Genomic DNA, 26,858 nt, shown 5'->3' on the forward strand with positions numbered 1-26,858 from the left:
CACTTTAGGCATAAGGAATAGCCCATATATGGGCTCTGATATATCTGTGGAAACAGCTAAGAAATCAGATATTTCAGAGAATCTCAAAGAATCAGAGAAATATTAAAGTATAGGTACCTGTAGGAATTTATGGGTACAGTAGATTATCATGGAAGAATTTGGTCCCTGTAAGTATTTGCATCAGTTCCAGAGATCAATTGTGAAGGAATTTCTATTGTTTTTGAGATAATTACTATGATTTAGTATGTGTTTACACATTTTGAGTCAACAGCCACATCTAGACTTCTTACAAATTATTTTTCCCATTCGTTATTTTCCAGATACTTCTGTATCAGCCAAAACCATGTACACATTTCATATTCATTTAAAGTACTCATTCACATTCATTTAAAGTATACATTCATTATAAAGTACTCAGTTCATGATACATCTGACATCAGTTGTCATTTTAACAATTCGAATTGGGTTCTCGAATATATGGAATTTGACAAACTAATACAAAACAACTTCAGCATTTGTTTTCCTCACTAAATGCATTGTTCACTTTCAGATCAGGGAGCTGTATTGTGCATGTTTAGAAAAGAACATTTGGGAGTCACAAGAATATGAGCCTGTTTTGCAGCTCCTCAGGTATTTTTCCTTCCTTTTTTTCTTGTTTTAAACACATGAATTGTTATTTAATCTACAGAATTATGAAATGGGGCAAGTACAACTGCTTCTTTGGGTGCTCTCCTGGAAAGACCACAACGGCAGGGGGGAGTGAGACTGCAATCACACTTTAATAAGGCAGTGATGGTGCAGGGGCAAATGGTACAGGAAGTACAGAAACAAGCAGCACCAGGGGGCAGGGTACAGAGGTAAATGGTGTGGGGACAGGGATGGAGTGGTGGAGGAAGGCAGGCAGCAGGGAAGAGAGTACTTTTTTTTTTTAATAATATTTTATTTTTTCCCAAGTACATGTAAAAACAGTTTTTAACATTTGTTTTTAAAAATTTTGAGTTCCAAATTCTCTCCCTCCCTCCTTCTTTCCCTAGGACAGTAAGCAGTTTCATGTAGATTATACATGCGCAGTCATAGAAAACCTGTTTCCATATTAGTCATGTGAAAGAAAACACTGACCAAAAAAAAAAAAAACACTATGAAAAAATAAAGTGAAAAAATAATGTTTCAATCTCCATTTAGACTCCGTCAGTTCTTTATCTGGAGAGGGATAGCATTTTTCATCCTGAGTCCTTTGGAATTGTCTTGTGCCATTGTATTGCTGAGAATAACTAAGTCATTCACAGTTGATCATAAAATATTGTTATTACTGTGTACAGTGTTTTAATTCGCTTACTTCACTGCATCAGTTCATGTAAGTTTTTCCAGGTTTTTCTGAAATCATCCTGTTCATCATTTCTTGTAGCACAATAATCATATACTACTACTTGTTCAGCCATTTCCCAATTGATGGATATTCTCTTAATTTCCAATTCTTTGCCACTACATAAAAGAGCTGCTACAAATATTTTTGTACAAATAGGTCCGTTTCCTTTTTTTTTTTTTTTTTAATCTTTGAGGTATAGACTAGTGGTGGTATTGCTGGCTCAAAGGGTATGCACAGTTTGGTTGCCCTTTGGGCGTAGTTCCAAATTGCTCTCCAGAATGGTTGGATCAGTTCATTACTCCACCAGTGGTGCATTAGTGTCCCAGTTTTCCCACATCCTCTCCACTTATTTATCATTTTCTTTTTCTGTCATATTAGCCAATCTGATAGGTGTGAGGTGATACCTCAGCATTGTTTTAATTTGTATTTCTCTAATTAGTAGTGATTCAGAGTATTTTTTATGTGACTGTAGATAGCTTTGATTTCTTCATCTGAAAACTGCCTGTTCATATTCTGTGATCATTTATCAATTGGGAATGACTTGTATTATTAATAATTTGACTCAGTTCGCTATATGTTTGAGAATTGCGGCCTTTATCATAGATACTTACTATAAAAAATTTTCCCAGCTTTCTGCTTTTCTTTTAACCTTAGTTGCATTGGTTTTGTTTGTGCAAAACCTTTTTAATTTAATATAATCAAAACTACCCATTTTACATCTTGTAATTCCCTCTGTCTCTTATTTGATCATAAATTCTTCCATTCTTCATAGATCTGATGGGTAAACTATTCCTTGCTCTCCTAATTTGCTTATAGTATCATCCTTTATGTCTAAATCATGTACCCATTTTGACCTTATCTTAGTATATAGTATAAGATGTTGGTCTATACCGAGTTTCTGCCATACTGTTTTCCAGTTTTCTGTCTTTCTTTCTTTCTTTTTTTTTTTTGGTGTGTTTGTTTGTTTTGGTGAGGCAATTGGGGTTAAATGACTTGCCCAGAGACACACAGCTAGTGAGTATTATGTTTCGGACGCCAGATTTGAACTCAGGTCCTCCTGACCTATCCTCCTGATAGGGCTGGTGCTATATCCACTGCACCACCTAGCTGCCTCATGTTTTTCAGTTTTCCCGGCAACTTTTGTTAAATAGTGAGTTCTTGTCCCAAAAGCTTGGGTGTTTGGGTTTATCAAAAACTAGATTACTATGTTCGTTTACATAATACTATGTATTGTGTACCTAATCCATTCTACTGATCCACCACTCTGTTTCTTAGTCTGTACCAGATTGTTTTGATGATTACCACTTTATCATACAGTTTGAGATCTGGCACTAGGCCAGATGAGAGTATTTTCGAGCACTTCTGATGAAAACACCAGACTTAAACAGGTACTTTGAAATACAGACACAAGAGTCCGGGGAAAGCTAGGGAGGTAAATTTATTTAAGCATTTGGAAGGAACTGTAGGATGATTTAATGTTCACATTCTAACGGAAGAAAAGAAACAAGTATCGGGGGCAGCTAAGTGGCACAGTGGATAGAGCACCAGCCCTGGAATCAAGACAACCTGAGTTCAAATCCAGCCTCAGACACTTACTAGCTAGCTTTGTGACCCTGAGCACGTCACTTAACCCTCGTTGCCTCTAAAAAAAAAAAAAAAAAAAGTAAAAAAGAAAAGAAACAAGTATTCTTTCGGAGCCTTAATTCCTTCAAAGGTATTGAAGAAGTTAAATAAGAAAAGCAGAGGTCTTGGGAATGGATTGGTTCTTTTCTGATAGTCTGAAGAAGGGAAAGAGAAGGGAGGGTAAAAGGAGAAATACTCTGTAGAAAGGTAGAAGAAGGGAATGGACTTGCTAATTCTCATAACTGGAATACATAAGAAGGAGGGAATACAAAATAGAGGAAGGACTGGGGGGAGTAGACATTAGATGAACCTCATTTCTTTTTTTTTCCCTTTTTTTAATTAATTTATTTTGATTTATCAACAGTCACTTCCACATGCTTCTGAGTTTAAAATATTTCTCCCCCTTCCTCCCCACCACCCTCCCCAATAATAATCTGATAGAGGCTATACATATACATTCCTATTAAACATATTTTCACATTAGTGATGTTGTAAGTAAGAATTAGAACCAATAGGAGGAACCACCAGAAAGAGGAAACAAAACTCAACAGAAGAAAAAAAAATAGCAAATAGTATGCTTTGGTCTGCATTCGAACTCCGTACTTCCTTCTTTGGATGTGGATAGCATTTTCCATCATGAGGCCTTTGGAGATGTCTTAGATCCTTGTATTGCTGGGAAGGGTTAAGTCTATCAATATTAGTCATCGCACAACGTGGCTGTTAACTGTGTACAAAGTTCTCTTGGTTCTTCACACTTCACTCAGCATCAGACCATACAAGTCTTTCCAGGTTTTTCTGAAGTCTGCCTGCTCATCATTTCTTATAGCACAGTAGTATTCCATCACATTCATATACCACAACTTGTTCAGCCATTCCCCAATTGATGGGTGAATCTCATTTCTTAGAAATGGACAAAGGAAAGTTGAAAACACAGGGTGTTTGGTATAGAAATACATCAGACTCAACAGAGAAACAAGCAAAAATAGAGAGAAGGGCTTAAGAAGGAGGCTAATAATGGCAAGAGAATAGTCACAAGCAAAAAAACTTCTTGAGCCTGAAGAATGAAAAAAGGCAAGTAAAAGAAATAGAAGTAAAGGGGATACTTCAGAGTAATTCTTAAATAATTAGGGAATTGCTAAAGAAATTTTGATATATGAAAGTAAGAGAATATTATTGTGCCCTAAGAAATAACAAAAGTGACAATTTCAGAAAATCCTCAGTAGTATGAACTGGTGCAAAGTGAATTGAGCAGAACCAGGAGAACAAGGATACTGTGCTTCCTACCTCCTGACAGAGAAACAATGGATACAAAGTTCAGATTCACATGCTTGGAAATGGCCTCTCTGTGACTTTGTTTTGCTTGCTTATGCTTTTTCCTACAAGAACTTTTTTTAAAAACTTCTCAGAGTTTTTGATTGGGAGTGGGAATATGGAGGAGACAAACAATATTGATGCTCAAAAAAGAGAGTTGTGGTAACATTTTTTTTCAAATGCACAGAAGAGAAGGAAGTTCAGAACAGGTACACAGACAAGCAAAAAAATATTTAATTTTTTTCAATTTATTAATTTAATTTAAATTTAATTTAATTTTTAATTTAATATTTATTTCTTTCTTTTTAGTTTTCAACATTCACCTTTACAAGATTTTGAGTTTGGAATTTTCTTTCCCTCCTTCTCCCTCCCCAAGATGGCATGCAATCTGATATATACAATTGTATTAAACATATTTCCACATTAGTCATGTTGTAAAGAAGAATTAGAACCAAAGGGAAAAACCACGAGAAAGAAAAAAACAAAAAAAATTTTAAATAAGGAAAAATAGTATGCTTTGATCTGCATTCAAACTCCATAGTTCTTTCTCTGGATGTGGATAGCATTTTCCATCGTGAGTCTTTTGGAATTGTCTTAGATCATTGCATTGCTGAGAAGAGCTAAGTCCATCAAAGTTGGTCATTGCACAGTGTTGCTGTTATTGTGTACAGTGTTTTCCCTGTTTCTGCTCACTTCACTCAGCAATCAGTTAATGCAAGGCTTTCCAGGTTTTTCTAAAGTCTGCCAAGCAGAAAAATTTTAAAGTTAAATGTAGAATTTATACTTTTTTAAAAAGCAAGCAATATTACTTAGAGATTAATGGTTTCATATAGAATCTTCTTTTTGGGTCCTGCTGTATAGAAATCTTTTGTTGTTGTTTATTTAATTTTAGAATTTTTTAAAAAATTGTGATAAGTGTGATGGCCAGTGTCTTTAGGTTTTAGTAATTATCTGTACCGAATGGCATTTTCTCTTTCATCTGATGACCCTGATTTGAGAAGCCCCATATACCTAACCAAGCTTTGACTTGAGCCTGGTACTTGTAACCCTCTTGTAATATCTGTAAGTTCCTGTTACCTCCTGGGAACATCATCTTGTACTTCCACATTCTGAAGACTACCTGTGGGAGAAACAATTGAAGTCATTTTCCAGTTTTGCCTCCTTTTACCCCTAAAGACAGTATATAAATTTGGGGAAGTGAGTGTCTCACAACAAATACCTTATTAGCACATCCATCTTCAAAATAAAATTTTAAGTAGGCATTACAAGATTAAAAATATAATCCAAGATAAACATTAAATATTCACTGAAGGGAAAAGACTAAGAATTCAAAGAAAGTATTTAAGAGGTAGCATATAAATATTAACATTGTTCCTTCAACTCCTTCAGTGCACATATGATTTAGACATGGATATTCCTTTCATCAATAGAGATCCCAACTTATCCATGACTTTTCATCCTTTATGACACTTTTTCAAGTTTTCCCATAGATGCTTCACAAAGATCCACCCAACATGCTAGAGGCCTCCTCTTGGTCTTCTTATATTCCATGGATACTTTTGTAGCACTTGTACAGTCCATCTGTTATCTCTCCTTCTGCTACCTTATTGACCTACCTTTTTTTCTGATCCAGCATTTCCTAGATATCCCTTAACCACCTCTTGCACATAAGTCATCATTAGAAATATTTTGTACCCTATCTGTGCACACTTAACATCTCCCTGCTACTTTTGGAGTCTCCTTTATCTTTGATTCTTCAAAGATTTTTTTTTCCTCTGATTCACTGGGAAAACATATGGGTTTTTGAAAAACCATGAAACAGAAAAAAAAATATTGTAATTGCCCTGTAAACACTCTGAGAATAATATATAAAATTTAAGAGAAATCCAGATAACATTTTTCCCAATCTTTTTATCAGGAAACTAACTAAATTTCAAAGATGTCGTAAGTGTAATCTAATAGTTATTCAGTTGTTCCCCTTGTACCCATAGCTCAAATACATTCAAATACCAGGGTAAAAACCTTATCCTTTTAATTAAGATGGAGTATACGGGATATCATCTGGTTAATTATGTGCATCGGCAAGTCTCCTTGAAAGATGGAAAACTCAAGACATCAGTAGCCTATGGGAAGGACTAAACACATTTCTTATTAACTCCTCACTAAGATTAGTCTATTACCAAGAAATAATTTCAAAATAACTAATGAAGAGAATCCAAGAGAGGGAACCCTGGGCCTTAAAGTGAACAAAGTTAGCAACCAAGGAATAGCCAATATGCTCTTCTTTTCTTGAGCATAATGTCTTCTAATAGAAACTTCCTGGAAAACAAAGATTTTGGAGACTTTTGCAATTGATAAATTTGGGGATGGAGATTATAGTAACATTTCTGTATCTTTTTAAAATTTTTTTTCCCTTTTACAGATCTCTGTAAGTATTTTCCACCCAAAGGTGGCATCCCTCATAAAATTAACTTTTTTTTGTTACAGTCTTTGGATTGTACTTAGAAACAAATATAAGAAAGTAAAAATGAGAGTATAATTTAGAGATAAAAGAGATAAATTAGATTTAGCAACTTTACAAAAGGCATAAAATGAAAATTAAGGGCCAATGATAGTCATTTGCAAGTAATTGAAGGGCCTTCATGTGGAAGAGAGATTACATTTATTCTATTTGGTCTCAGATGGCAGAACCAGGTCGAAATTGTGAAAAGGCAAATTTAGACTTGGTATAAGGAAAAACTTCCTAATAGTTGGAGTTATCCAAAAGTGTAATGTGCTGTCTCTGGAGATAATGGCTGCCACTTCAGTGGAGGTCTTCAAGCAAAGACCAGAAAACCATGTATCAGGTATGTCATAGAGTATATGCTTGTTCAAGAATGAACTGTACTTAATGATCTCTAAGGTCCCTTCCAACTCTAAGACTCTACAAAAAGGCAATGCCCTCTGTGTAACAGCCCCACAGAACACTATCAGAATGTAGTCCAAACACAGGTTTGACAAATTTGGATTTAAAACATTCTGCCACTAATTGTAGAGGCATGGGGCTTGGACATATAAATGAAAGACAGGAGCTACTGCATCTGGTGTTTTTGGCTCATCTATAACCTATGAGCTTGCTACACTACCAGCACCTACAAACTGCAGCTGATTAATAGCAAAAGGAGTTCAGAATATAAGAAAATTATTCAAATTTCTGAGAAGGGCTTTTGACTTAAGTAAAATATTAAGTGGACAAATTTTGTTGAGTTTAGAAAAATGGCATTACACATATTAATGTTTTATCAATTTAGCTTAGTTGGAAGAGATTACAGATCTGGAGGCTTAATAATGCATTGTCTGATTCTGCAGATGATATAAATGTCCAGCCTTTAATAATTGACATTTCCATTTTCTATGAAATACTTCCCAAATAGTAATCTAACTCTTGATGCTTTTTAAGACGGAAGATAATAGAGGACATCCTAAAGTTAGAGAGTTGGTAATTCCCAAATTTAGTTTTGTAGCATATCAAAGTTTCTCCAGTTATTTCCAATTTAAAACAAAATACCAAGATGATTATATTCCAGAGAGGTTAGGAATCACTGTTCCACAACATATAGGATGGCAGGGGCTGAAATTCTGGGGCAAATATATGTCTCAAAAGACAGTTACATTTAATATTGTTTGAGAAGGCTGGAGGCCATAGAAAATGCTGTTCTCCAGCAAGGGCCACCCTTATCATTCCTTACATCTTTACACAAAAGGTACCACAGAAATTCTAAGATATTAGGAAGATAGTGGAAAAGCTTGTCTTGAAAATGCGTTAGGGAGAATCAATTGTTAGAGTGGTTCACTGTTTTGAAACCATACTATTACAGCAAAATTCTTGCAGATCAATAACCTTCAGATCATTTCTTTGAACTGGAGTCAATAAAACTATAGTCAGTCAACTACAAAGACCCTCTGACCCTTGGACAGAATTTCTAGAAGGCATCATTTTATAGTGGAAAGAGCACTAGACTGGAAGTCAAAAGATTTGGATTTCTAGCCTAGCTCTTCTGCTAATTTTCTCTTTATTTTGGATAAGTAACACTTCTCTAGGACTTAGTTTCCTAATCTATAAAATGATAGACAGATAACTACATACTGGTAGTCAAAGGGTACTTTATGCTCTGTGATTTGTTACTTCCACTCTTGTCATGATTTCATCTGACTTTAAGAGCAAGTAATCAAAGATGCTACTTATGGCTTTAGTTGCTAAAATACAAAATGATTTATAAAATCTTTAGAGATTATTTGTAATGTCATTGGGGATAGTACTCTATGAAAGAAAGTCTCTCAGTTTCTCTCTACATGTGTATCTCTGTTTTTATCTTTTCTGCATTGTTTTCCTTTCTGTTTCTCTGTGTTCATCCTTCTACCTACCTCTTAATTCTTTGATTTTTCATGATTTTTTTGTATGTGGATACTCCTTCCACCAAGCACTCCACATTCTTCATGATATGCTGTGATAAAAATATTCTTTACTTGGTAGGCATAATCTAGTTGAATCTTCTGGAAAAAAGCCAACCTTCCTTCTAAATGTATAGGGGTAATATTTAACATTGGAAATAGGATCGGATGATAAGATAATGACCTTGCCCAAATTCACAAGTATTTAATAAGGTCAAAAAAAATTCTTTTAGTTCTCCAAAATGCAATATTTCTAAAACAGCTTAAAAAACTTTGAAGCTTATAGTATAATGAGAAGAGAACACTGGTTTTAAAGTCTTCAGACCTGAGTTCAAATCCCATTTTTCTATTCAGTACCTGTGTGACCTGGAGCAAATCACTTAACCTCTTTGTATGTCAGTTTCCTCAAGCATAATATAAAGGGGTTGGACTACACGATCTCTAAAGCCCCTTGCAGCTCTGAATTCCATGATTCTATTGTCATGAGATAACTAACACAGTCCATTGACAAGCCCAAACTCAGAGGGTTTTCAACTGCTTGTACCTGCTGGCAGAACCTTCTAGAATTCAGGGCACCACACCACAGTGACATATCTTTCTTGAGTGAAGAATTCCTCTCCCTTACCTGGCCATAATATGAAACTGGAATGTATTTTTAAAGTTATTTGTTGTATTTCTTTTAAAAGAAGAATGAAAAAAAAATCAGAACTCATTGTCTAAAAAGATAAAGAAACAAGTTATTCTTTCTTTGTGACTCTTTTCATTACACTTCTCTTAAATAAAACTATTATTATTATGTTTGAATTAAAACTATTTTGTTTTAGAGGTCTGTTCTTTAAGTTCCTTGAGTCACAATATTCTTCCCCTTCCCACCAAATAAAAGAAGGGGAGAAATTATAGATATTCTTGTTTGAGACATGGAAAAGATTTAGAAATTATCTTGGGTAACTGTTAAGTTATGTCTGACTAAGATTTACAAACTTGCTACTCATAATCTTCTATAGAACTTGAGAGAGATTAATCAACTTCTTCTTCCAGTCTATTCTTACTAGAAACTCAAATAATTAGCACCTAACTAGGAATTACTGGTTTTAAGCATGAGGCAATGGAAATACTTCATTGTCATCTACAATAGTCCCCCCCCCCTTATCCTCCAGGCATATGTTCCAAGACCCCCAGTGGATGCCTGAAACTGAGGATAGTACCAAATCTTAGACAGTTCTTGCTTTAACTTTTAACACATATGTTAACTTTATTCTACAAAACTGTGCTCTCTTTCTTCTCTCTTGCCCCTTGGCTGAGTGCTCCTCCTCTCGCCCATCCTACCAGAATAAAAACCTAAAAAAAAAAATTCTCCAGGATTGAAATGAGAAGTATAGAGGTGCTGAGAGACTGCAGGGCTTGGCTTGAGACCTCCAGCTTGAGAGATGAGACCTTTAGTCTGCTCTGCCCACTTGCCATAATGATTTTTTTTAATATTGCTGAATAACTGTCACATTTAAGGAAACAAGATTTTCAACCCGCAAGCTTATTAATTTTTCCCACTTAATAGTAGTTTATTTTTTCCAGTTACCTATAAAGATAATTTTCAGCATTCACTTTTATAAGATTTTGAGTTCCAAATTTTTTTCTCCCTTCCTCCCTGTCCTCCCCTCTCCCCAAGACGGCAGACAATCTGATACAAGTTATACCTGTATAATCATACTAAACATATTTCCATATTAGTCATGTTGTGAAAGAAGATTCAGAACAAAAGGGGAAAACCACAAGAAAGAAGAAAATAAAGTAAAAATAGAATGCTTTGATCTGCATTCAGACTCCATAGTTCTTTCTCTGTATGTGGAGAAGCATATTAATTTTAACATATGAAAAATTCATATGGACTTTTTCTGGTTCTTTTGGCTGATATATAAAGAGTGACAGTCCTCTAAAGCCTTCCTCCAATTACTCATTGTGGCATGAAATTAAATCACCATGTTGGTGATGGAATATCTCCACCTTTAAGTCCCAACTAAAACCCAGTCTTCTACAAGCAGCCTTTTTCAGCCCCCTCTTAATTCTAGTACCTTTTTCCTGTTAATTATTTCCTAGTTATCCTGTATATAGTTTATTTGTAGATTTTTTTCTTGCCTCCTCCATTTGATTGTGAGTTCCTTGAGGGCAGGGACTGTCTTTTGCCCCTTTTTTGTATCCCTAGTACTTAGCACAGTGTCTGGAACATAGCAGATGCCTAATAAATGTTTATTGATTGATTGATAGTTTCTAAATTAAATTACAGATAAACCATCCAATTGAGATATTACATAATATGATACATCATGGATGTCTTTTATTTGCCCCCTTTCTAGAGACCAGTAGGTAAAATCTACTCTTAAGTATCTATTGGACCTGCAGTTACTCAGTAAGATTCACTTGAATAAATTCTGTTTTCTACTTTATCAGTTACTTTTATGTTGTCTTGTTAAGATAAGTTTGTCTTTTCCTGAGTCTTTCAGGGGGCTGAGTTGTCTTGTAGAAGAAAAAAATTGCCATTCTGGAACTTCTAACTGCATTTGATGCTTGGAAAATAGCCACCTGCTTTTCGAAAGATAGCCACCTTTTTTCATTAAGAGAGAAAGCAGGGTTTGTATTCAGTTTAGCTGTTTACCAAGTCAGCTACACATATTCATATGTACATCTGAGTGAGTACTTTTTTTTTCCAATAGAAAAATTATTTATTTTGACTCCTTTCATACATCTTATTGTTTAGGGAACACAAAATCACAGACTTTGAAAGCTACAGTTATAATAACTAAGGGTCAAGATCCCCTGGATAGAGTCATCAGCCTGGAGGCTCCAGCTGCCTGAATTTTACTTGTGCACGTCTTCACCAGAAGTACATTTTCCTGAAAAGGTGAAATTTGCAAATGGGCTTGTAGGAAATAAGGAAATACTTTATTCAATACTTTCATTATACAAAGGAAAACAGTTTCACTCAAAAATGGGGGGAAAAAACAGAGGACAGATGTGATGATTTGACATGAATGGTGGGTCAATATAGAAAAACAATGTTATTACTATTATTATAAGCTGATCACATCAATAGGAACAAGAGGTTTTTTTTTCCCCAAAAAATAGACTAAAACCTTTTGCATTTTTATACCAGACCTTTTCTTGTGCCATTCTGAGTCACAGATAATCCATGTTCCAAATTTTGTCCTGGAGGGCAGAATGGCCTTTGAAATGCATTAAAAGGAGTGAAACCAGTTATTGTTGTCTTCACAAAAGGAACTCAAACCCAGTAGATAGCCTGGCAGCTTCATTCCCATGAATACTCTCACCATGAAGAAACTCAAGAGGACACTGATGAAACCAATGAATAGAAGAGGAAACCTATTGAGCTTGGGAATATTTGGTGCATTGGATCAGTCTAGGATTATGAAACCTAAACCTCCCATTGTAAACAGGAAAGTGGATGCAAGCCCTTCCATAGTATATTGTCCATTTACTACATATGCCAAGAAAACAACTGGTCTCTGATGTCAATGTTCATCTGTTATAGATCCAACACTAGGAGGTTCCACAAGACATCATAAATTATTCCTCCAGTGATGAGGAAATAAGACACCCCCACCAGGGCGTACACCATCATAGCTGATGGCATGTGGGCCCTTTGCAGCTTCTTCAGCTACAGGTTGGGACACTGGAGGACCACGAAGGGCACCTGTTACAATGTCTCCATGTCAGTGGAGATGTGCAACAGCCCCCAAGCTCTTCACTTCCCAGTGCTGGTGCTACTGCAGGCTCTACCGCCGCTGCTGCTGTGGCACAGGAAGCTCAGTACTTCTAAATACCAGAGTATGCCCTCACCTTTTTGCAAAAATAACATAGCTGATAAAATGAGAGTAGTACAACTACTAGTGATGATTAAATTTATGGTCTCTAAAGAAACCAAATGGTAGATTCAAGCTGTTGTGACTTACCCTTAGGCTTAGGCTTTAATTATTTTCTCAAGCTTGTAGATAGGGTGGTAAAAGTCCCAGATGTATGAGAAAACTTTATTAAATGATTTATCTATGTTTTTAATTCATATCTCTGTAAAATTAATATTTGTGATGAATTTAGTCAAACATTTCTAGTAAGAGTTATGGGAAATTTGCTTTGTTTTAATCCAGATCTAAGGGAGACAGAGACAGAGAATATGTCTACCAATTCTTTACTTCTGTCTTTTAATTTTAGATCTGTTTTTGCTTTTGCTTTGTCTGAGATCAGGATTGCTACCCTGGCTTGTTTGACTTCAGCTGAAGCTTTGTATGTTCTGCTTCAGCCTTTTACCTTTACTCTGTGTCTCTCTCTGCTTCAAATATATTTCTTGTAAACATATTGTAGGATTCTGGTATTTAATCCACTCTGTTATCCACTTCCATTTTATGGCAGAGTTCATCACATTCACAGTTATGATTATTAACTGTGTATTTCCCTCCATCCTATTCTTGCCCTATTTATACTTTTTTCTCTCTCTCTTTTCACTTTCCCTTCTCACCAGTGTTTTGCTTCTGCCTACCGCCTCCCTTAGTCTGCCTCCTCCTCTATCACACACCCTTCCCCCTTTTGGTTTCCCCTTCCCTAGGGTAAGATAGATTTCTGTATCCAACCAAGTGTGTAAGTTGAGTCAATTCCAATAAGAGTAAGGTTCAAACAATGCTCACCTCCCTTCCTCCCTTATTTCCCTCCACTTCATGTGGTATAATTTACCCCATTTTTCCTCTCCCTTCCCTCTTCTCCCAGTGCAATCCTCTCTTTTATCCCTTAATTTTTTTTTTTAATATCATCCCATCAAAGTCAACTTATACCCACATCCTCTGTCTCTGTGTATTCCTTTTAACTGCTCTAATAGAGATAGAGTTCCTAAGAGTAACAAGTATCATCTTCCCATTTAGGGATGTAAACAGTTTAGCCTTATTGAATAACTTAAGTTTTTTTTTTTTCCTGTTTACCTTTTTATGTTTCTCTTGAATCTTGTATTTGAAAATCAAAATTTCTGTTCAGCTCTGGTCTTTTCATCAGGAATATTTGAAAGTCTCCCTATCTCTTGAATATCCATTTTTGCCCCCAAAAGATAATGCTCAGTTTTGCTGGGTAGTTGATTTTTTTTTTTTCCTGAGGCAATCAAGGTTAAGTGACTTGCCCAGGGTTACACAGCTATTAAGTGCCAAGTATCTGAGGCCAGATTTGAACTCAGGTCCTCCTGACTCCAAGGCTATCCACTACACCACCTAGCTGCCCCTGGGTAGTTGATTCTTCATTGTAATCCAAGCTCTTTTGCCTTCAGGAATATCATCTTCCAAGCCTTTAGATCCTTTAATGTACAAGCTGCTAAATCTTGTGTAATCCTGACTGTGACTCCTTGAAATTTGAATTGTTTCTTTCTCAGTGCTTGAAGTATTTTCTCCTTGACCTGAGAGTTCTTGAATTTGGCTGTAATGTTGCTGGGAGTTTTCATTTTGGGATCTCTTTCAGGAGGCGATCTGCGGATTCTTTCCATTTTTATTTTATCCTTTGATTCTAGGATATTAGGGGAGTTTTCCTTGATAATTTCTTGTTTTGTTTTTGCTTTTTGGTGAGGCAATTGGGGTTAAGTGACTTGGCCAGGGTCACACAGTAAGTGTCAAGCATCTTAAGCCGAATTTGAACTCAGGGCCTCCTGACTCCAAGGCTGGAGCTCTATCCACTGCGCCACCTAGCTGCCCCTTGATAATTTCTTGAAAGATGCTGTGTAGGCTCTTTTTTTTATCATAGCTTTTGAGTAGTCCAATAATTCTTAAATTAATCTCTCCTGCATCTGCTTTCTAGGTCATTTGTTTTTCCAATGAAGTATACATTTTCTTCTGTTTTTTTTTTCATTCTTTTGATTTTGTTTGACTGATTCTTGATGTCTCATAGAGTCATTAGCTTCCATTTACCTAAATCTAATTTTTAAGAAATTATTTCTTCAGTTAGCTTTTGAACCACTGTTTCCATTTTGCCAATTCTACTTTTTAAGGAGTTGTTTTCTTCAGTCAATTTTTGTGCTTCCTTTTCCAAGCTGTTGACTCTTTTTTTCAAGGTTCTCTTGCATGACTCTCATTTTTCCCCTAATTTTTCTTCTACCTCTTTTATTTTATTTTATTTTATTTTATTTTGAGCTCTTCTGGGAGGGGTTTTTGGGCTTAAGACCAATTCATATTTCCTTTGATGCTTCAGATGTAAGCGTTTTGACGTTGTTGTCCTCTTCTGAGTTTGTGTTTTGATCTTCCCTGTTGCCATAGTAGCTTTCTATGGTCAGGGATTTATTTTGTTTTTTTTTTAATTTTCCAAACCAATTAGTGACTTTTAAAGTTGAGCTATGCTCCTGGACACAGGGACACTGTCCCAAGCTTCTTGTGCTGGGGGCCAGAGGCCTAGTAACTGGTTTGCTGTAGTGGTCTGGGCTTCTAGGGCTGTCCACTCACCTGTTGCACTGGGATCACCCACCCTATTAGCACCTGGTACACCAGACCTCAGGAACTGTTGGCTCACCTCTCTAGGCTGGAGACCTCACAGCTGGTCTGCTGTGCTGCCGGCCTGCCAATCAGGATTGCTGATCTGTGCCTGGGGCTCGGGGCCTCCTGTTGGCTTGCCCAGATACTGCCTGTGCTGGACTGTGCTCCTCTTAGCCAAGTGAGATAGACCTGTCCTGCTGCCCTTCTAAGTTATCCTGAGCTGGAAAGTTGTTTCACCTTTGACCTGTTGTGGATTCTGTCACTCCAGATTCATTTTGAAGTTTGATTTAAAGTTATTTCCAGGGAAACTGGGGAGTGCTTAGGCAACTTCCTAGCTTTTCTCTGCCATCTTGGCTCTGTCTATCCTCTACCAATTCAAATAAGCAGTCTATAACTTATAGTCTTACAGGGTTGTCAAGAGATTTCCGAGAGGTTAAGTGACTTGCCCATGTTCACATGCCCACTATATATTAAAGCCAAGATTTGGATACAGATCCTTTCAACTCCAAGACTGGTCCTATATCAACTATGGCCAAATTTACCACTCTTACATTTTCTTATGTGAATAAAAATGTTTTCTTCCTATGGAACCTCAAAAAAGAGAGGCATATTAAATCTGTATGTGCGTGTATACATATATATGTGTGTGTGTATGTGTATATGTATATATGTGTGTATATATACACATACATGTATAACATGCTTCATGTATGTAATATAGTTATTTATCATATTTCACAAAATAACATCCCAGATTTTTATTGTTGTTGTTCAGTTGTATCTGACACTTTGTGACCCCGTTTGGGGGCTTGCACTCTATCTACTGTGCCACCTAGCAGCCCTTAAATTGATTGTGATCTCTGGGAGGGGTTGTTGTTGTTCAGTCATTTCAGACTCTTTATGACCCTGTTTGAAGTTTTCTTGGCAAAGATACTGGAATGGTTTACTGTTTCCTTCTCCAGCTCATTTTACAATAAGAAAACAGAGGTAAACAGGATTAAGTGCCCAGGGTCACACAGCTAATAAGTGTCTGAGGCTAGATTTGAACTCAGGAAAACAGTCTTCCTGACTCCTGCGCCTGCACTCTATCTACTATGCTACCTAGCTGCCTGAATCTCAGATTAGCTAATCATAAATAAGAAAAATTTGCTCAATTCCATCAAATTATCAGTTCCGGTCAGTCCTATCTCAAGTTTTATTATTATTTTTTTAATAAACAGCAATATGGTCTTTGGAAAAGGCATAAACTACTTTCTTATTTTAAAAAACAGGTAATTGATGTTTGGTTTAACACTGACAAGTAAAAGTCACCCAGATTTGTAGAAAACAGCATCTGTGAAAGAGTTTCTGATCCATACAATCAAATGCACTAAAAGTCATCCAGTCCAGTAAAGGTGAAATCCAAGTTGCAAAATAATATGTCATTCTTATGCCCTGACTGTAGGCGAAGCAGCACTAGAATAAGGGAATAAATAAATAAATGTGTGTTGTGATGAGCTTGTGGGTAAAATAGTATTGAAATTTATGCTGAGTCAGTTTGAGTGACCCCGTTGTTTCTAGTCTTTTCTTTTTCATTGTTTCTAGCCTTGCTTGTCTTCTAGGTATGTGCCAGGCAATCTGTAGGGAAAGGAGGCTTGTACTTTGATCCTAACCCCTTGTCCTTTGTAGTTCCTGCTTAGACATGGAGCTGCATGTGCTTTCATCCCATATCCTTACCTCTAATCTCATTTCTCCTATGCTGTGGGCAATAAAGTAGCTGAGAGATACTACTTCATCCCCTTTTAGAAATGTGCACCTATCAGGATTGTCTTTCCCTTATGAAACTCATCTATAAAATCAGCTTGTAGTTTGAATTTGGTGCCTGGATACTCTGAATGCCACGTTGCCTGGAGATACTTAATAAACTCCTTTTAATTTTTTCTACCTGAGTTTTCTTCATTATTGAGAGCAAGGCTCAAAGATTTTCTTTTAATAATTGAGTTGGATAATTATTATAGTCCCAGGCCTGAATTTGGGAATTGAAGAAATGCAAGATCAATTGAGTGACTTTGGGTTGGACCTTATGCTGCCATCATACCTTGCTCCAAAAACATACTGTGTTACTACTTTGATGAACATCTGAGAGCTAGAGGTTGGTGATTCACCCAGAGGAGCCAAAGGTCAAGCAAAACAGATCACTCGGCTGCATCTGACTTCTGGAGTGACCTTTTCCCATTTTAGATCTACTGTCAGCATACCCTGGTCCCAGAAAGACAGGAGAGGGAAAGAAGTGTTTAATCTGCATACCACTCACGGATAATCAAGAATTTCTTGAATTTCTTCTTTGTGCCCCATAGTAACCTTTTGATCCATAGATGAAGAATCAGTTTTGAGAAATTATTTCATTGTTGTAGAATTAGAAGAGAAATATATTTTAGATTTTCTTTTTAAAAATAGGAGAAGTTTTCACTTCCTATCCCTACTGGTTTCTGTTATACATTGTTTATGAATGTAACATTTTTATATTTTTTCAAATTTCAGTTGAGGTACCTGAAAGCTTTCTTTACCTGCCATAGTTACCTTGGTTTAACCTTATTTGGTATTCTTTTTGCTCTAATATAGTGATATTAATATTTGTCATCAGCATGCCATTAGTATTTTTTATCCATATGCTATGCAATTAAGAATGTAATTGGCATAACTATGTTTCATGGCTTAATAAACAAATCATTAACCTTGACCTGATCAAGATTGATTCTTCTCCTGAGCAAATTCTTTGCCAGAGAGAGCTACACTGATGCTGGGATGTTTAAGTTCTCAATCCTTTTTGGATTTAATTTGTTGTGTGGCCTTGGGCAGCTTGCCCTCTCTTCCCATCTTGCTTAGTAAGAATAGCAATTATTGATCTCTAGGACTCTTATGAGGACTCCAGGGCCCATGTTTGTGAAGGATCTCGTGCTTAATACTTTTGGTCTCATTTCAAGCAGGTATTCCAGTTCACAAAGCTTTTGTACTTGATTTGGCTAAAATGTAGAATCAGCTGCTAGTTTCCTCTCACTCTTTCACATTCCTAACTAGCAGAGAAGCAGTTTGTTTGCAAATAGATTCTTTATGAAGTCATTGTGACATCACTATCTGAGTAATCAAAGGAATTTGTATTGAAGGAGCCTAGCCTTGGAGAAATTGTCACAGCTTCTTGGTTTCTTTGAGATTTTTTTCAGCTTTTCAGATTTGAAAATTATCATATGAAGTCCCTCAAATGCTACTGAAAATCAAATCACTTGCCAAAAAGTTTCTCTATGAGAAAATTGGTGGGTGCTAATTAAAACAATGGCTAAGAATGCTTTTCCTGAGCAGAAACATTGAGTTGTAGAAATTATGACTTTCAAATTTCTAGAAGCACTGCTTTTTTTGTTCATTAATTTGCCAGTTGCATTACATCTTCAATCACTGATTCTGCTTTTCTAGGATGTTGGCTAAAGATGAACTGATAGCCATACTTCAGAAATGTGTAGAGGTTTTTAAATCCTGTCCTGGAAAACAGCTCGGGAGTACGGCAGAGAAACTGCAGGAGTTCCTTGCCCAGTTTCAGAGTCTTGAAGGTGTGTACTACTAACAGTTCATTGGCCATGATAGTCACTCTGAAATGACATCATAGAACCCATCTTCTGATGGACTGAGTTTTGAAGAGGAGATTCACTGGTCTGAAATCTTATAACTGCTGTGAGCCTTAGAAGCAGTCCGTGAGCATGCCACATGTTTTTCCTCCAAATTTAACTTAACCAGTGATTATTATCAAAATAACAAAAATAGAAGTTTCTGTTCTAGCTGTACAGTTCCTACATTTTGTTTAAAAGAATTAGGTTTTTTTTTTTAAACTAATGAGGGAAAAAGAAGCTCATACTTATGATTCCTTTTAATTGTTCTTCAGCGTTTTACTCATTTCTTTGTGGATTTCAAAAAACACTCTATAAGTCATTTGTGAACTTAAAAATTTGATAGCTATAAACTGCTTTCAGGGTAGTAAGGCTTACTGCTATGCTGATTGTGAAAATATGTATGATGAGGCTTCTCCAAAACAGATTTATAGAAGGTTGCATCTTCAGTGTTTGAAATGATCCATAATGCTAAGAACACTGTAGCTTAAAGTTTATTGCAAATGTGATGGAACATCAAGATAACATTATCCTTTAATATTTATTGAATGTACTGTGTGTATGACCTTGGTCAAAAACAGCATATCGTACTTTTATGGACATTTATGCCTTAATGGGCAAAATGAACCCACAGAGATCATCAGCTTTTAAGGTACTCTTCTCCCTTGCTCTGTCTCTGACTTCACAGGAGTAGTGGTTCCTAATTTTTGGAGGAAGTGATAAATTTACCCTCCTTATTTCTGGATACAGAAATGCTTCATGAGTATGACAGCATAGTGTTTGTCAAGTGGGAAGTTCTAAGCATAGGGAAGAATCAGGGAGGAAGTAGGTTAAAAATTTATCATGTTAAACATTAATGTTCTAACTTTAAGCTTTGGGTAATCACATTTTTGGTATATCTGTTAGAGTCTAAGCTCTGATTTCAGAAGTTCTGTCTTTTTACTCAAACCTATATATTTCCTTTCATAGCTGTAGTACTGTAGTGGGTACTTAGTTAATATCAATGGATGATGAATAGAGACAGATTTGAGTGGCAGGAGCAGAGGAAGTGGAGCCAAAGTGTGTTCCAAATGGACAAAAGTGTTTTTAATAGTAGTAGTTGAAGCGTCCAAATTCCCATCAAACACCAAAAAGTATATAAATGTCAGCCCAATTTTGAATCTGAATATAGTAATTTTTAGAAGAAATTATTATAATATTGTGCTTTTGAGAACAGCTGGTGCCAGAAAGGCAATGAAAAAGTCATGTTACATGGTGTCACTGAGGGAACATTGTTTTTAGAGATTATAAGGCATAAAGCAGTCTGAAGTATCTTAGATTAAAGAAATTATTAGATTATGTGCTTGAAAAGGGAAATGAAATGAAATTGAAATCTTTGAAAGGGTAAAAATATTAGGTTTACCAATTTTGTTATATTTCCAAAATCCTTTTCCACCACGCAATATGGATATAAAATTATCATGGTTAAAATTGTTCAGGAGCTTATATTTGATGTAGTAATTTAAATGTTGAAATGGAAATAGAACGCCTTCATTTTGAAAGATTAGAAATATTTATCTGCATGATTTTCTCCTATTCCTCTTCCACATTGCAACCTAGATTTAAAATTATAGCTGGAGTTTAAAATAGGAGCAGAATCTCGTGAATGGCTCATTTATTTTTAATGATTAGACACAGTTTGGATTTGGTTTTTTTTTTTGGTTTTGGTTTGTGTGGTTTTTTTTTCTGAGGCAAGAAGAATGTACTGTATGATATACATATATGCTTGGATTGCATTTTAAACCAGAAAATATTAATAACTGAATTGAAATTCATTGTTGAAAAACACCACTGCCCTTCCTCCTTCTAATCTTTTGAATTAAGCCAAACAATCCATGTGAGTGTGATGTTATTAAAATCAAATATGTGTTAAGACTAGGGTGAAAAAGAGATATTGAAAACACAAGGAAGGAGCCTCATGCTACAATTCTCTCTGGCGTCAGTGCTTTCAGAAAAGGTGAGGTGCCTCTTCTGGTTTTTAAGTTATGTAATGTTTGAATATCTTCCTCTTAATATCCTGTAGCTAAGTCAATTAGGTGTAGGCAGATCTAGGCCAGCTTCACCAAATTTCTCTAATTAGAGCATACAATAAGGACAGGGATCAGCTTTTAGTAATTTAATATTCTGGAATAATCATAGAAAGTAAATTTATAGATGTGACTTGTATTTTTTTCCCCAGATAAATACATGAAAGTGTGTGTTCTTGTTTTTAATCCAAGTTTTAGGAACTGAAATTTTTGAAGCATAAATCTTTGTAGCATAAATCATGTAAGAATATGTTTACTAAGTTTCAGCTTTCAGAAGAAAATCAGATTATCTCGTGGAACTCTGGCCCCTTTCGACATGAAAAAGTAACATGACCTTTGATTTAACCTTGATTTGGCAGGACTCTATCTGTTTTACTTAACTGATTTGACTTCTTTAAGTATTGAATCTTATTTTTGTTCTAGAAACAGAATCCAACGAGGAAGAGAATGGGTCAGGATCACAACAGAAAGGATTCCAGAAGACAGACCTCTATCACCTTCAGAAGGTAGCCCAGTTTCTTATCTACCAGCTACTTCCTGTGACTTGACCTTTTTCAGTTAATTGAGTGTTCTAGATTTGTTCAGCATGGCTGTTTACTGGTTTTGTTTTAAAACCACAAAGCATGCTTACTTTGTAGTTGACTTGTAAACTGAACATCTTGCCTGCCCCACTACCATACCCTAACTATGAATGTAAGTAGACATTCTATGGGAATCTGCTAGCCAATGTTCCCCTGGGAAAATTTGGTCATAAGGAATACAGTACTAATGAGGGGAAACAAGTTAGTTTCCCTTGACTAACAAGGGGGAAAGTGTATGATATATATATTCATAGATTACACTTACTTATTCACTGTGATCAGAGATCCTTGATCATTCCTACCTCAGCAATCTAAGGCACTTCTTTTTGTTTTATTTTTGTACATATACCGCATCTAAAAGTATTCATTTTTCAGACAGTTTTGAAACAAAAGTTCAGATGACTACATTTGGGACAAATGATAGCATTGCTGTTATGTAACTGTGAAATCAAAGAAGAATTTTTATTTTTGCACCATGCCAGGCAATAATTGTATAATAAAACTTTGTCTAGGTAGAATGGTTAATATGTAATTTACTGATACAGTTTTGAGGAAAATTGTTCATATTATAATACTAGAAGTAGAATACATACTATTAGTACCTAAATTGAACTTCCAATTTGCTTCCACTCCTGAAAGATTAGTAGGGCCCCTTTATGAAAAGAGGAGTATGATATGAAAGCTTCTGCCCTGACCTTTGGAACAAGAACCCGTGCCTTCTAGTATCTTTTTCTGACCCTCCTACCCTGAGAAAATGATGAGGGTTAAGAGGGAGATTTGCCTGTTGTTCAGTCGTGTCCAACTCTTTGTGATCCCATGGACCATAGCATGCCTGACCCTTCTATCCCCAACTATGTCTCAAAGTCTGTCCAAGTTCATGTTCGTTGTTTTCATGATACTATCTATCCATCTCATCTTCTTCTGTTCCCCTTCTCCTCCCATTTTTTTTGGGGGGGGCCTACTACTGTCGAAACAATATTATTCTCCTTTATGTGGAGATTTCCTAGCCAAGTTATTGGAAAGTGTATTCTTTCATCTGTAGTCCCTGTTGGAAATGAAGGAATTAAGAAGTTCAAATAAGAAGCAAACCAAATTTGAAGTACGGCGGGACAGAGTTGTGGACTTGGTAGACAACTTGGTGAGGTAAGCCCACTATTGTGCTTCAGAAACAGATATTGGATCCTAGTTTATTAAATCTAGAGAACTTATTATGACATAAGGCAGTACATTTTCAGGGTCAACTGCTCCAGTTCAGTTTGCAATTTAGGCTCGTTTCCAGTCTTATCCCATACACAACATATCCCATCAAGTATCATTCCTGTTAATTGCTGCCTACGGTCACAAGTTTAAATTTGATGCAGTATGATAATGCTTTTGAAGGAGAAAATAAAGTCTTCATATACTTTCTAGTAGTCAAGTGTCTGCATTACAGATGCTGCTATTACTGCAGTGGCTCTATTGGCAGTAAACAGTGGGCTGGACATTTAAACTGCCCTGGGCAAGGCACAGAAATGAAGCCAAATGGCAGGTCTACTTTTTTTACTTTGTAGAACTGGGCAATCAGCTAACTTGTTGTGTACATTAAATTGATGTTGAGAACTGTACATAAAGTAAATTTAGAAACCCACTGACTAAACATCTTGACTCAACATAAAGGTCATTCTGTATCACAAACCCTGATCATTATTGTGCTCTGTGGATTTCATAAAAAGCCAGCTTTTTGTAGCTATATAAAAATATCTCAAGGTTTGCAAATTGCCACGGGCATCCATTTAGGTCTACAGTGAAATTTTAGGATATAGCAAAGAAAATATATAAGGAGAATGTAAAGCTGTAGAGGTTTAGAAGAAGATGAGAAATAGCAAGAAGTTGCTGTTATCATCCTGGTTGTTGTTGATCGTTGTTCATGATATTTAGTGGTGATTGAAAGCCAACAACAGACTAGGTATGAAAGGGAGAGGGAGGGTATGAACTATTAGAAAAATAGTACCCCAATTAGAATGGCAGTATAATGGCACAAAGAATTTGTTGAACATGAATTCCATGTTCTCAGTGAAAATGAGGAGCTCCATCTGTTAGGACAATTTGGTGGCAGAATTATTGTAGCTATGTATCAGAGGGAAACCATGATCTATAAGGAAAAGGTCTAAAATAACTAACAAAACGTGACAAAAGATTATGGAGAGAGAACTATTCCATACAAAAGTGATAAATTGCAGAATAATAGTGAAGTGACCAACTAATGGAAAATCACTTTGTATAATTAATAGTTCTCATCTCATCTTATTGAGCCAACACCTGCGTTGGCTTCTGCTGTTGCTGTATCCTAATTTCTAAAGTAGAAGCTTTATTGTTTATCAAGCTGTGATTGTTGTTGTCTTGAAGACTAGTTTTAAATATCTTGATTGTAGCTTGGACATCTGGCTCTTTTTTCCTGTTCATGTAGCTCCCAAAGCTAAAACTGGAAACCAACTCAACCGTCCTCTTCTGTGTTCTTATATATTCAGCTTCCTGAGTAGTTGAAAAATAGTCTGCTTTCACCTGGACTTATGCATCTCATTTCCTTTCTGTAATTTTTGACTCTCACAAAAGTGAGGGGTCAGGCAAACTGTTTAACTGCTTAGCCAGCCTGAAGCACAGTTGTTCCTGTCAGGGCCATCCCTTAGTGTGTGAGGCAGAGCTAAAAGGAAGCTGAGAGCAACTAAGCTGTGTTTTTCCCTTTCCTACCAGGTGTGGGAGGAATAGAAGGAAGCCCTTAAAACAGCATAGCAACTGAACATGGTTCCTCAGAAACACGTTGTAAGTGAAGAGTGTTGTACTGTGCATAAAGATGGACTTGGGATATATCAGAATGGAAAAGTAGAGCCCTGCAGTCATCCTTCCAATTCTAGCCTCAGTGCTAGTGCTAGAGAAAGGAGGATAACCCTCCGAGCCGAGGTGGGGCCAGAGGCTTGCTCTTGCCAGCTCGGGAGTAAAGTCCTGCCAAAAGCAGGCTGTGACACCTCCTCGAGTGAGCCATGTAGCAGAAAAATGGTTCTCAGACCTGGTACCAATAATTAGGACCTGACCGTATTTGGATCAATTATCTGTCCATCTCTTCCTGTGTTACTTTCTGGAGAAACCTTGGTGAGGAACTGTAGCTTAGGTAATTACTAGCCAAGCTTCTCTGTTCCAACTATGTCTCCAGTGTTTCCTTAAAGATTTTCCTCATTAATATCACTTCTAGAGCAAAAATTATTGTTCTCCATGTGTGGGGTCTTGGCTTATTCATTGCGCTCTTTGGAGAAGTGACATTTCATACCCCATAATCACTGAGGCATGTTAGGTATGTATCCCAGGGCCACCAGCCAGGAGACAGTTGGTTTGCCTGAGGTGAGCTGAAGAAGTTCAGTGCTGGATCCAGTCTGTTTTTGACAGTGCCTGCCCTCTTCTAACTTCTACTTGAGATTTTTTCCCCAATATCCTAAATATGGCTTCATGGGATATTCATACAGTTTTTCCTAGCAAGTATTGTATGACTCTCCTTTTTTCACTCAGTTTTAAAAAACATTTGTCATTCCTCTCAGATGTTCCCCTGTATCTAATATTGTTTAGCAGAACTCTCCAGCATACTCAGTGAAATCTTCAAAGTTCTTTCCTCAGAAGTTTTTTCAGTCCCATGTTCCCCTTAGTTGTAGTGTAGTCAAATTAATTGGTGAAGAGAGTAAATCTTTTTTCTTTTGCAGGATCCTTTGTAATGAGATAAATGTGTTATGTCTAGCACATTTATAATACCAGGGAGGATAGGATTTATAGTATCATGAGAATACTCTAGATTCACTAGTATTACAGCCAGTCTCCTTCAAAAGAGTGTCTGAGGGTTAAATCATTGATGTTTGTTAAGAGCTTTGGATTCTTTAGAAGAAGGCTGCTCTATACATAATACAGAGATAAAGTAAAGAGAAAAGGCTCACAACCTGTCTCAAACTACTTTTTAGTAGAAAACGGAGTTGGGAGTGGAAACTGCTATATGTGAAATTATTGGTATTGTTTTGTTTTTTGTTTTTTTTTAAACATGATCCTTCAATTCTCAGTTTTTGATGGTACTAAGTAAAGTTCAGTATTTTCAGCACCACCTCTAAGGAAAACTTAGCAAGCTGCTCATCCTCTACAGAATTCTGACCTGAATCTACAGTACAGACCATTCAAAAGCACACATTACAGCTACCCAATTCCAGGCAGCTTTTAAGCATATCCATCAACTATTTTCACTTAAAAATAGAGTTGTAGTGTTGCATTCCCACCCAAGTCATTTTCTACAGTGGGACAAAAGGAAATTCTGACATAGATGTTTTGTTTCTCTTTGTTGTTTCAACCGCTGCAGTTGAGCTTTGGCACACTAAAGGTAAATGTTACCCATGATGTGGTTTATTTGAGGATAGCCAAAAAAGCTCCCCTTGTGACCAGGAGGTAAATTACTTACAGTTACATATGCTAAAAGTGGAAATTTTACAAATGAAGAGAGTTTGATAATGGCCCAAACATGATTAAAAGTAACATAACTTTTCAGGTGATATCTTGAGTTTCTGAAATTCTCACATTTGCTGAAACTGGCTACATGGGTGTCATTATTTTTTCACCAACTTGCTGTATGCATGAAGTGACGGTAGTGACGTCAACAAAATGCAAATTCTAGTTTAAAGTTCTCTCAGTGTCAGCTTTGAGTAATGAGTTTGGAAGGTAATATATATGTTTGATGTGGAAAAGAAGTGCTTATAAGCTTTTTTTCAAGAAGAGAAAACTCAAAAAAGCATTTGATAACAGAAGTCCTTCCTTGGGATCTTATCCCTTTAGCTAAGTGAAATCAGGAAGGCAATTATTGAGTAATTAAAGATTTCAGTAGGGTAGCCAGATGGAGTGGGGAGGACTGGTGAGAAAGTGGGGCATCACGAGCATTTAGGTACTTATAGACATACTATGTGCTAGGCATGGTGCTAAGGACTTTATAAAAAATATTATCTCATTTGATCCTCACAACAACCCTGGGAGACAGGTCCTTTTATTATCTTTATTTTACAGATAAGGAAGTTGAGGCAGTTAAGTAAATTGTCCAAGGCCACATAGCTAATAAGTGACTTAGGGCATCCTGACTTCAAGCCTAGTGCTTTATCTACTGGTTCTTGGTAAATTTTAAGTAAATAATAATACACATCCAATCATCAATTTAATATATTTTTATTCCTATAGTTCCTTTTAAAGTCACTTGTTTGGACTGCAGAATGCATTTTCCCGTAGAAACAGTGTTATATGATGTAAATAAAACCAATAAACATTTATTAAGCACCTACTATGTGCTAGCCATTTGG

The 26,858-nt window shown here is 36.3% G+C and overlaps 1 protein-coding gene and 1 pseudogene across 3 annotated transcripts in view; one reads left to right on the plus strand and one right to left on the minus strand.

Annotated features, from left to right (window-relative positions):
* ORC3 (origin recognition complex subunit 3) overlaps positions 1 to 26,858 on the plus strand; it is a 123,637-nt gene that overhangs the window by 84,148 nt on the left and 12,631 nt on the right. For 2 of the 3 annotated variants that reach the window (XM_027856217.1, XM_027856233.1), the window contains exons 13-16: positions 551 to 630; positions 18,679 to 18,812; positions 21,356 to 21,438; positions 22,556 to 22,656. In XM_027856217.1, coding sequence (XP_027712018.1) covers positions 551 to 630; positions 18,679 to 18,812; positions 21,356 to 21,438; positions 22,556 to 22,656 — 398 coding nt within the window. The remainder of the gene's footprint in view (positions 1 to 550; positions 631 to 18,678; positions 18,813 to 21,355; positions 21,439 to 22,555; positions 22,657 to 26,858) is intronic. The other variant, XM_027856226.1, reaches the window with a different exon arrangement.
* LOC114037120 lies at positions 11,959 to 12,452 on the minus strand (annotated as a pseudogene).

The sequence above is a fragment of the Vombatus ursinus genome, unplaced genomic scaffold, assembly GCF_900497805.2.
Source record: "Vombatus ursinus unplaced genomic scaffold, bare-nosed wombat genome assembly UNPS02000582.1, whole genome shotgun sequence".
Classification (NCBI taxonomy): Eukaryota; Metazoa; Chordata; class Mammalia; order Diprotodontia; family Vombatidae; genus Vombatus; species Vombatus ursinus.